Below are 12,197 nucleotides of genomic sequence, written 5' to 3' on the forward strand. Positions count from 1 at the left end.
GTGTACACGAAACCACCCACTGGCCAGGTTTATCATTACATGCTGCTGGATCTTAACCACATAATGTGTGATGCATTGAATTTTTGTGTCTGTTATGGGAATGACTAAATTACAAAAAATGTATGACCAAATCATTTCTGTCCATAAATTATCATATATGTGTATGATACAATATTTTTTGAATGTATTCTGTGTGTGTAAATTTGTCACTTTAGGAAAATGGAATTGGCTTAAGCAGCCAGAGGACAGTAAAAGTGATTGTGGAACTAGTAAGAGGGCACTGAATATGCTTGTGTTATTAGGAGTTATTAAATCAAAATGTTACCACACAGGGGAAATCCTCCTTTCTTTCTTTTTAAAGTTATATTTTTGGGCTTTGACATCTTTTATTTGTAGAGGAGAGGACAGTGTAGAAACTGGAAGAAAGTGAAAAAAAAATGTGATTAATAAGCCGCAGGCTGGACTCGAACCCTGGCCAAATATTTCATGGACGTGCTATTCACCATTAGGCCAAGTCTGCAACAGATTAGTAACACGTCCGCACCTAATTCCCCTCTTTCTAGTTGGCTCTGTCTTACCTGTCCTCTTTTCACTCCTAAATCTTCAAACCATCTCTCTCTCTCTCTCTCTCTCTCTAAACTCTCCAAACTATATAAACGCTATCCAAACTCTAGTATCCAAACTATCAAAACTCTATCCGAACTCTGACCTGACCGCAGCTCTCCATCAAACACCCACATTATGAATGGGGCCTGAGGGGTTTATATTGCTGTCAAACCATGAAACCTCGCAGTAAAATCTGAACCACTTGCCGAAGCAGTCACGTGGTACAGCCGGGCAGCGAGGCTTCGGACGTCATCATTTTCGGCTCCTCCCCTCAATGAAGTGAGCCTCGATACGCGCTTCACAGAAACGCCCCCTTCGTTACTCGACACACGCTTCGAAGCCTCGGCACATCTCGTAACATCACTAGTGAAATGTGTCAGATTGTAAAAACCTTTTTTTCTCAAGCCTGTCTCATGATGTTAATCAAATTTCATATTGTAAGGAAAAATGGAAAAAGTATTTCTAGACAGTGTCGTGATGTTTCTGTCACAGTGTAACGTTGTATCTGGCTTGTCGAAGTGTCTTTTGACCCTGAACAATTCCTCTGCTTCAGAGCCTGACCTTTGACTTGAGTAATGGGGAAAATAGTGCATGTTTATTGAACTTCCAGATTTCATTTTAAATTTGGTGAGTATTTCACTGGAAAGTTATTTATGTTATTTTGTGCACTTACTGTGCGTCTCACATGAAATTGACATTACAGATATCAAATCAGCAGTACTTTGCTTATTCACAAAATATCTATTTGCATTTTTTTTAAAGGACTTTACTAATAACAAAACAAGTAATGTTTAAAATATTGAGACTAAAAACACTTGTTTTATTATACTACTGGTCAAACATCCATAAAGACAGAAAAATAAAACTGTCAAGTATTCTGCTAATTAAGAAAGTTATAAATATATGAAGGCTTAGCTGGTTCTTTTCCTAATATTTGGAGATTTTTTTTTTACTTAAAGACAAATTCTAAGACTCCAAATGCATCCCCAAATTCCAAATCTGTCCAGTTATTACAGTCAGTCCCCAGTGAAAATGAGAGCCTCAATAACAAGCTTTTCCCCTTGCTTTTATCTGTTTTTAATACAGCAATACAGAAAGTTTTTAGAAACAAAAAATCAAGATATAGGTGGATGCGTGCATGTACATTTCTATTCAAGACTCACTCCAATGCTAGTCAATAAAAACAAATCTGGTCAAATGTGCCACTACTGTAAAGTCTTCTTGAGGAACTCAACGAGAAGGTGATGAGGGAAACCAAAATCCATCTGAATCACCACAAAGCCCTTCAGCACAGCAAGGAAGAGAGAGAGAAGACCCGAGTCAGAAGTACAGAGGTAAATGAGTCAGGCTGAGGCTAATGATTAAATAAAGTCTTACTTACATCCTGCGGACGCACTTCTGGGTTATAGATGTCAAATAAGTTAGTTCCCTGTTTGTCCAGGACTCTGGTTAGCTCCATCTCAAGAACTATAAAAAGTAGGACCGAAAGCAACACAGGGGATTCTTCAGCAAAGTAAATGAATCTTCAAACCAGATGCCAATTATTGCAATCTAAACTGTTGAGGCTGCAACAACTCTATATTTTTCATGCTTATTTCATAAGTGAGTAGATGTGTTTGTACAAAAACTTTAATGTTAATGACAAACTAAATTGACTATAAATTTACATGAAGCCCTCTGGGAGATGAGATAAAGCTTTATAATGATGGTATTTTTGCTGTCATACCTGACAGAACCTTGGGAATGCCTATCCTCTCCACTGCTTCTTTAATGAATACCAGACATGTCTCATCAAGCAGCTGGAAAAATACAATGGGATGATAAAATAAGTGTGACTAAACATGAAAATAAAAGCCTCAGGGCCTGATCTACTAAGATCCAAAATAACGAGCGCTAATTTGCGTGTGCAAATAATAATTTTGCACGTGCTATTTCTGGGCGTGTTGCGGGTGATCTACTAAGACTGCATGCGCAAATGATAACGAGTGCAAAAGTGGTGCGGACCGCCCTATTTTACGAGGATTTTGCGTGTGCTATCGGCTGTCACCATGGAGAGTTTGAGAGAGCAGAGTGGCCTTAAGTGATAAATGAAGTTTGAAGCCATGGAGTTGGAGATCTTTGTGGAGGAGGGAAATAAACACATCGGTGAACTCCAGCAGAGACATCTCAGCGTTAGAAACGCGATTTTGGAAGTCATCTGTGAAAAGGTGAATGCTGTGAGAAAAAACAGAAGATCTGCTGATGGAATAAACGCATCTACTCTACTCCAAAACGCAATCAGTGTTTTGATGGAGTTTAGAGAGCGATTTGATGAGGCTTAGTCTGCCACTCTTGCTCTAGAAAAGTTATGCATCACTTAGATGAAGACAGTCGCCTCACTGACGCAGAGAGCAACTTTCGGGTGAACGTTTTTAATGCCTGATAACATCATCCAGCAACTGTCCCAAAGATTCACTAGCTTAAATGGAACTGGGAACATGTTTGAGTCAATTCACCCCAACACACTGCTGCAAGCACGAGATGAGGATTTACGCAGAGCTGCCTGGCGCAGCTCAGTGAGCGCTCATTCTCCAAGTTAAAACTAACCAAAAACCCCTTGATGAGCACGATGGGACAGAATAGACTGAGTGGACATGTCATGTTGTACATTGAGAATGACAGATCAAAGAAAATGGACATACAGTGCATCGTGGACAAGTCCGCAGAGCTTAAGGCTCGTCCAAACAGTGGTGAGTAGGCCGAGTACTTCATATTGATTTTGTGTTTGCATGTGAGCATGTGGGCCGCTGTGCCAATTTGACTAAACTTTATAGCTGTTGATACAGTGACCTACTGTGCTCTCATTATAAGAAAAAGTTAAAATGGGTGTCAGAATGATGCGGTCGCTATCCGTGATGCTGAACTGCTTTGAATTTGTGTTGTTTTATTATTATTATTATTATTATTATTATTATTATTATTTTGTTCTCTTGGTTTGATTGACTATAACATGTAGTAATGCTTGTAAGCCCCGCTGTTGTGGGCATGTTGTAAAGCGATGTTATGATGAGCTTTACAGTGACCGCAGCCATGTGTGCGTAATGCTGTGCCAGTTTGCACCTGCCTTTCAAACGTGCTAAAAATAGATGCAAAAACAGCGCACGCTATCTGCTTCAGGTTTGATAAATCACATTGCGTGTGCTAAATGATTACATTTGCATCTCCTCCTCCCAGTATTTTGCGCATCCTGATGATCTACATGTATTCTGCATATTCATGAAGGCAAACACGCTAAATGATTTGCGAGTGCTATTTTGCTCATTTGAAAGACGCAATCCTCGGTGCTCCCGGTTAGTACGTCAGCTTTGCGCGCGCTATCAAGTTTGCACCTGTTTTTATACACGCAAACCTTTAGTAGATCGGGCCCTTAGATTAATAAATACAGACAATAATAATGTAAGAGAGAAGAGGCCAAGGACAGTTTAGCTTGTCTTATCACTGAAATTGGAACAAGAAAAGGAATGACATTTGGCAGTTGGGTGCCGTGTCCACTGCTGAGGGAGTTGGGATAGCCCATGACCTCAATTTCAGAGAGCTTCTCACCAGCGTTTACTGTTGGTAGGTTACGAAAGTAGTCCCGCTGCACTTCCGCTGCCCTAAGTAGGGTCTGTTTAAAAATGCTCTGTATGCTTCATACTTGCTTTCATCCAATGGCATTTCATCAAGAAACTGTAAAACTATTGATAGAAGTCGTATCATAGCATTAGCAGCAGCTCTAGACTTGGAAATTGTACCTCGAAAAAACAAGTGTGATAACTTTTCTTCTACAAACGGACCTCTGCCATTGTTGCTGACAAACCTGATTTCAGAATTCCCACCCCTTTTGGTTAAGAAGTGACATTGATAAGGGTGGCAGTGTTACAAAAGTGTTGGTGCATACTTCAGTATTTTAAACAGAGAGCACTGAGACAATAATCAGCTGACGCTGTGGGCATTTTGCGCTGAAAGCGCTGAGCGATGAAAATGCTGAGCGTTGAAAACGCTGAATCAAATTGGGTCTTAGTAGAAAACAGAAAAAACAGCGGCAGTGGACATGGCACCTAACGTTTGGAGGAGAACATGAACTTTTGACAGAGAAGCTACTTCCTTATCATCTACAATTGGAAATCTGTTCTGCAGTTGGTATTTGAAATTCAGATGAAATTTAAACATACAACTTTTATCTAATAAATTCCAATTCCTTGCTATACAAATACATTTTTTACCGTAGCATCGCTTTATTAAATGTATCTCTTATGCCATTAAAATTGCCATTAAAAATTAATTCCAAACACTTTACCTGTTTATTTTCTAATGACAGCTCAACTTGGAGTACAGAGACACTGTAAAGAAAGAACATGGAGTCAATGCATTGGGTATTTAGAAGAAAAAAAAAGAAAAATGTACATCTGCGATGACCAAATATGGCAGTAGTCGCTAACCACTGAAAGTTGAAATTTAGGTAGGGTAGGGCTGATATCTTGAACTTTCCAAAACATAACATCCAACGATCAGTACAGGCAGAACATACAGTACACTAAAGCAGACACAGGGGCAGCTGTTATCAAACCACAAGATGACCATTTTACATGTATTTATGTTGATGATAGTTTTAGATTACCTTCAAATACATTAATACACTAGTTGAAAATTGAAAGATGCGGGCAGGTCATTGACTGCTCAACAAGAAAGAAATCAAAGATCAACAAGGAAGGTCTTACTTTGTAGAGTTCTCCTTCAGGAAGAGTCTCTTGTCAGCGTAAGAAGCTATGACATCTATGACCACTTCCTAGACATAAAAAACAAACAGACATGACTCAAAAACGTTTAGCTTTCCCTGCCCCCACAAGTCGTTACAGTCATTACATAGACAAAATGGCTGCAGATCTACATTCACTTTTTTCACCAAGGTTTTGGGGTACATACGTCCAACTCACAGGAAATTATGTGGGGCATGTTATGTTATGGTTGAAGATGGCCAGTAAAAACAGTACTGACCTGCTAGAGCAGAACTCCTCTGCTCAGATTCTGCTAAACGTCATATGATGCTTACTATTGGGCCTTGTACTCTAAAATCATACATCAGACAAGTATTGAGTCAGTCTGAAGTTAGCAGGTTTGCTGTTATCTTTATCATTTGCTACAGGAGGCCTGTCAACAGTGGAGTAGATTAAAATTAGATCTTATTAATTCTGACTATCTTCTCATAATGTCTCTGATCCTGTACGGTAAATCTCTTTTTTCAATAGAAAAAAACTGCATTAATATTATTTTTATTTAAAGACCCAATACTACGGAGCCCCTAAAGTGAATTTTTTTTTTGGTAAGTATCTCGTGCGCACGAGCTACTTTCTCGTGAGCACCAGATACTTTCTCGTGAGCACCAGATACTTTCACGTGAGCACGAGAAAGTTTCACGTGCGCACGAGATACAAAGTTAGAGATCAACCAGTTTCGATCTAAAAATGACAGTACAGCAGTTAGTTGAGCTTTATTTCAACCTTGGGCTGCCTTGTATCTTGTTACATTTATATACCGACTGTTCAGTCTGAATTTTTGAGACTGCAGGGCACTGTCTGTAACCAATCAGATGTCTCACTCCTATGCAGCCAATCATAGTGTAGATTCCAGGGTATGTGGTTGTGAAGCGATCCCTTTAGCCATGACCGAGACCAGTGCTAACTTGGTATCTCGTGCGCACGAGATACTTTCTCATGCGCACGAGATACTTTCTCGTACGCACGAGATACTTTCTCGTGCGCACGGGAAAGGTATCTGGTGCTCACGAGAAAGTATCTGGTGCTCACGAGAAAGTATCTGGTGCTCACGAGAAAGTATCTGGTGCGCACGAGAAAGTATCTTGTGAGAAAGTATCTTGTGCGCACAAGATACTTTCCAAAAAAAAATTTCTGCACGTTACTTTAGGGGCTCCGTACAATACCTCCACAAAAGAGGACATTTTTATCTGTGTTTTTGTTTGTAGTATATTTACAGAATTAAAAAAGTTTCTTGTACAGTAACTTAATGGAGGGGTATTGCATAATGAATGGATTATTGAGCAAATCATGATACTATTTAGGAACCAGCAATGATGGCAATGGTAATATTTGGTAATTGATCTAGATACATATACCTACAAACGTTGCTCTTGCAGCCTTGCATGTCATTTAAGACTGAACTATTCTATGAAGTTCCTGTCGAGTATCATTGGGTTTCCAACTACAATGTTTCATTTACCTTCTACTGCACTGAAACTATTTACCTCTGTGCATTTGGACCAAACCAAGTCCAAGTCTCATTAAATATCATTACGAGGTAAAGGATTCTAAAAGATTAGTAATCACTGCATTGCAAGTATTTTACCATATGATGCTGAGCCAGATAACAAAGTATAGGACAATATTTCAGTGGAAAAGATTTGACACTTAATAACATCCTTGACATCAGCAATTAAAATCAATGTTTAGTGATGTGCCCCCACGTCAGATGTATTGGAATTCATAATATGAGCTGACCTTTTCCAGTCGTTTATCCTAATTTAATTTAAACTGAATATGCAGTAACACTATTACTCAGATAAGGATATGTCACAGTAATTTTCTATACTACGCAGCAATTATAGCTATAGTATTCTAGTTTGGTAGGACAAAATTTGTATGAGTTCCAGTGTTAAAAAAATAAATGTATATATTGAAACTGTAAATTTAAGGTATTTTTTTCTATTGTTTGTCAATTACAATGTCTGTGTCAATCATTTTATGTAAATAAAAAAACTGTTGATCCATTTGTCAACCATTATGAGCTCTCTCTTCACTTGATTCTCTTCATATGTGTTTCATTCATATCATTTATGTAACATTTAGGACACAATTTTGTCATGTGTGGTCAGCTTATCATAAGTAGCAGCTCACCAATGACTGTAACAGTAAAAATTTTAATTTTCTGTATGAATGAAATAAATGTATGACATTTTCAGTCGAATCAAACCATAATTCCTTCTCTTATTTAAATCAAAGACTTGGTATAGAAGTTTATCCAGAGATTTCCAAAGAACTGTGACGGTCATATAATTAGTCTTGAATACCGTTTGAAAGTAGAGTGTTGGTGTGCCTTGACTCCCACACTGGAGCTGCCCTGTGGCCGTCACCCAGATGGTTGTACCCAAGGTGGAGGTGTTGAGGAAGGGAACAGATGAACTCCACACTCTCAGCTCAGGAGAACCTGATTCCATCAAACACTGAACACACGAAAATGCGAGATGATATTTCTCACTTGACAAGTATTTGAGAATGAGCAGAGATTATTATGTTTCACTGTTACCTTTGTAATAAATTCAGGCATAGCACTGAAGAGCTCTGTCTTGAAAGGGTCCTGAAATCACAAATGTCAGTTGTACATGCTTAACTGTGCCAATTAGAGCCAAAACATACATATAAGATATATGAATATTATTCACTCACAATAAGTTCTGCTCCAGAGATGTTGAGTTGGAAACGACCATCTTGGTGGGCAGCACTAAGCAGTGGGTTTAAGACCTGGTCTGGGATTAAACACAAGTTGAAGCTGTAAAGTACCCAACAAGTTTGGGAAAATAAGGTAAATCCCTGCTACCCTGTGGAGAGTGTTACCTAACAGCAGACATTTTGGGGTGAAATTTGATATTTGAGCATTCAGTTTATTTGTTACTGTAGCATACAAGTAAGAATACAAGAATACTATCTTTGGAAATCCAGTTTCTAGTTACACATCCATGAATTTTTAAACATAGCGCACATGATCCATAATATTGATTTATCACCGTGCAGGACATTTTTCCAAACCCTTCTTAGTGCATCTTGAACAATCTTGGGCCCAGAGAAGTTGATTGCTTTTGGTAGCTGGATCATGTTTATATATCATTTTCCCTTGCATGGTACAATATAACCTGCATTTCTAGATGCAGCAACAAACTGTGTTCAGAGATAGTTTTTGGAAGTGTTCCTTAGTCCATGCAGTGATTTCCACTACAGAGTCATGTCTGTTTTTAATGCAGTGCCGCCTGAGGGCCTGAAGATAACATCCAATATTTTCGGCCTTGTCCCTTTGTACAGAGATTTTTCCAGATTCTCAGAATATTTTAACCATATCATAACTTCTGGTGATGAAAAGCTTAGATTGTTTTAAATTTTACATTGGGAAACTACTGCTAGGGGGCGACAGAACCACAGTAAGACTTAAAACTTCACTCTATATACTTGCCTTAGATTAATCCAAAACCTAGGTCCTAAACTTTGTAATTTCTTCCACAATACTTTCACTAAAGTGTTAGAAAATAGATTTTAGAATAGAAGCTCTGAAGTTGTTGATGCCACTTTCACAGACTAGCATACATGTTCTCTTTTTGAAGGGGAAGCAAAGCTCATATTAACTTCTTTTACTGGCACATTGGCAAATATTAGACTTTACCTGCACAACACAGACACTAAATCAGATCAGAGATTGTTTTAAGGTAAACTGAGGAACTTTAGAAATCAACATAAATCAGTTTTTTCAATGCCATATCAGTGTTCAGTACATACATCATGTAGAGCATTGGGACTTTCCACCCTTTATACCTTTCTTTTCTCATGTACCAACACTTCCAACAATTCAGAGGAAAATGCAATGCACACCTGACAGCCAAAAGTAGAGCATCCTGTTTTCAGTAAGCTGTCTTGGGTGAAAAACTGAATCATTGATGACAGCAGAGACGTTATTGTATTTGGTCAGCCCCTAGAAGATTTACGAGACAAAAATAAATCAATCAATAACAAAATGGGAATTGGAATGAACAGAGATAAATCAAAATGAGCTGAAGACCTTTAAGAGATTATTATTCATATGGAAAATCAAGCTCTGATAATGGCTTCTAGTGAGGGACCAAAGGGACTTATTTGGGATTGTAAAAAATGCAATTTAATAGATATGGCTCCCCTAAACTGCGATGTATTTTTAATTATATTTTTGTTGACATATTGTTACAGTTGCAAAATATTTTCATCTAAACATATTCTAAAAAAAACTGTTTGTGAATGTTAGTACTGGTTTAATTTACCTTGTGGTATGATTCAATGTAGTTTTCTGTGATGACAGGCGCAGCAGTTACACCAATATCCATACTGATGTCTCCGTCACTGAGGAACTGCTCTGTTACACACATACACACAAACACATACACAAACACATACACACGCACGCACGCACGCACGCACGCACGCACGCACACACGCACACACACAAGATTAGATTTAAGATAAAACATATACACTGTTATTTATCAGATTAACATCATCAACTGTAGTTTTATCAGACTTTCTCACCCTCCCTCTTTGTCACAAACACACACGCACACACCTGCTGTGTCTTGGATGAAGTCAGCCAGTATATTCGCCACCTTGTTGATCTCTTTACAAATCTGTATGTTAGAAAATACTTTTCTTTGTTACAATATCACCTCAACTTTATCCACAGGACATCACAAATAAGGTCAAGTTTATTTACTGTTGGGCTGAAATGTAATGAGAGAAAATTGGGTTCTGCCTTTTCACCCTTACCTGTCCTTTTATGACCAGTTTAACAGTGAAAGTGATGAAGTCAGTGAAGAGCTTCTTCAGCCAGTTCGGTCTGACCATTAAGACACAAAAAGACACGCTCACTATATACAGTATATATATATATATATATATATGGGGTTTATTTTTATCCTGCTGCTGACACTCCATCAGGGGTCAGGTTTGAAACATACTCTTTGTCCCCCTGCAGGTGCAGACGGAGCTTGTGAAAGTTCAAATAACAGTCTGATGTGTCTGCTGCTACCTTCCCTTCTCCACAGTCTAACAGACAGAGGACGGGAAGAGATAACAGAGCAGATGTTAGTGTAAACTCAGGTGAGAGAGTGCAAGCAGGTTCAAGAACACCAAACCAGCAGCTGCAATGCATCTGCAAATGTTATAGTGTATTGGTCCTCTAGCAACAAATCAGAAGTCACCTATTAGCTTCTCAGTATTAGGCTTTGCAAGTTTCATTTAATTATTTGATTTTAATACCAAGTTTCATTTAATCAATGGGTGCATCACAGGGTCTATCAAGCCTCAACTCGGTGTACACATACAGTACATCAAGGTACTTACAAAGTTTTGGGTTGAGTCCGAGATCAATTTGAGACTCAATTTCAAAGTCAAGTGAATTTTCAACGTTAAGACTGGAGAGAGGAAAGAAAGATAAGAGAAATAAAAATCAGACAATGTGGGAGGGGTCACAGTTATGCTCTCTGTTTGACTGACCTGTATTTTTAGAAGTGCAGTGACTGAGCACAGCAAGTGGGGTTGTATGAGGTACCTATCAATATTAAGTGTACAGTTACAGAGAACAAAAGTCAATACAGGTCCTGTTTAGAGAAGCCAGAGTTCCTACATGGACGTTGAACTATGTAATACTGCAGACAGGGTATGAGTATCACACGTTAGCCATTAAAATAAGTCAAACATAATAGACCATATCTTAATTTAAGTGTTTGATATCTTTAAGAATTCTAAAAAAAAAAGGAGAAGAAACGAAATGCTGTTCATGATGGGGACAAGAGGATGTTATATTCTTACACAAGCCATGCAAACCATTATATGCTGTGTCAGCTGTTTGAGTCAGAGATTGTCACAGCCAGCACAGACTGAAATCAAACCTTGATTGTCAGATAATACACCCGTGTTGATGCTTGCTGTTGATTTTTCCAGACATGTCAGATAAAAGAATTTCCATTATAAATACATTACGTTTTGTTGAGTTATAATGAAGCTTAGCAGAAGTTCAAAAAGGAAGACTATTCATTTGTCACTAATATCACTCTGTACTTCTCTATAACCCTGTTTACCTCCTCTTGCTTTCCTAATCACCTGATCAAGGATGTTTACTGTTAAGTAAGTTAAGTATTCACCAACCAAGACCTCAATCAATCAATCATCCTGCTGCTGCCAAATAGCATTTCTGGTTGCCTGGTTAGGTATAAAAGGGCATTGTGCATAGTACTATGGAGTGCTGAGGAAAAGGGCTCTGATGTTAAATTGACAGAGCGAAAAGATTCAGATTGCAGACACTAACCGGGAGCATTATGCAACACTAAGAGAGGGAATACTATCCTCATTTCCAGGCTTTGTATTGTACGCCTGATATCTCTGTAGTAACTTTACTGCAGCCCCCCATGAGTTGACTTTCATCTGGTTGGCAATGTCTTCAGAAGCCTCCTCCACTGTTGCCATGTCACAAAGTCATTGTTATTGAGTTAACTGTGTTTATCTATTTGAACTGACAAATTCCATATATTTTGGACCCTGAATCTGACCCTAGAAGATTTAAAAGGGAACAAGAAGAAACAACACTGCAACAAAGAAGAGAGCAGGATGTTTCTGTTTGGTACGTATTACCTTTATCGTGGACTTTTTAAGGAGATTCATTGATTGATTATGTTAGGGATTGAATAAGTCGCACCGCTCTCTCTCTTAATTCTCACATGACTTTGTGAAGAAGCCATTCAGAACATTTTAATATAATATTTGTTTGTA

General features: G+C 38.4%; 1 protein-coding gene across 1 annotated transcript in view; it reads right to left on the reverse strand.

Moving 5' to 3' along the window:
• Positions 1 to 1,659: 1,659 nt before the first annotated feature.
• Positions 1,660 to 12,197, reverse strand: part of cetp (cholesteryl ester transfer protein, plasma) — a 12,364-nt gene continuing 1,826 nt past the window's right edge. Inside the window, exons 4-17 of the mRNA XM_034685042.1 lie at positions 10,773 to 10,843; positions 10,388 to 10,475; positions 10,197 to 10,266; positions 9,997 to 10,057; positions 9,698 to 9,789; positions 9,276 to 9,375; positions 8,085 to 8,164; positions 7,945 to 7,995; positions 7,709 to 7,861; positions 5,346 to 5,413; positions 4,925 to 4,967; positions 2,333 to 2,405; positions 1,988 to 2,073; positions 1,660 to 1,889 (exon numbers count right to left, since the gene is read on the reverse strand). Of these exons, the coding sequence (XP_034540933.1) occupies positions 1,812 to 1,889; positions 1,988 to 2,073; positions 2,333 to 2,405; positions 4,925 to 4,967; positions 5,346 to 5,413; positions 7,709 to 7,861; positions 7,945 to 7,995; positions 8,085 to 8,164; positions 9,276 to 9,375; positions 9,698 to 9,789; positions 9,997 to 10,057; positions 10,197 to 10,266; positions 10,388 to 10,475; positions 10,773 to 10,843 (1,114 nt within the window). The 3' untranslated portion in view covers positions 1,660 to 1,811. The remainder of the gene's footprint in view (positions 1,890 to 1,987; positions 2,074 to 2,332; positions 2,406 to 4,924; positions 4,968 to 5,345; positions 5,414 to 7,708; positions 7,862 to 7,944; positions 7,996 to 8,084; positions 8,165 to 9,275; positions 9,376 to 9,697; positions 9,790 to 9,996; positions 10,058 to 10,196; positions 10,267 to 10,387; positions 10,476 to 10,772; positions 10,844 to 12,197) is intronic.

The sequence above is a fragment of the Notolabrus celidotus genome, chromosome 6, assembly GCF_009762535.1.
Source record: "Notolabrus celidotus isolate fNotCel1 chromosome 6, fNotCel1.pri, whole genome shotgun sequence".
Taxonomy (NCBI): domain Eukaryota; kingdom Metazoa; phylum Chordata; class Actinopteri; order Labriformes; family Labridae; genus Notolabrus; species Notolabrus celidotus.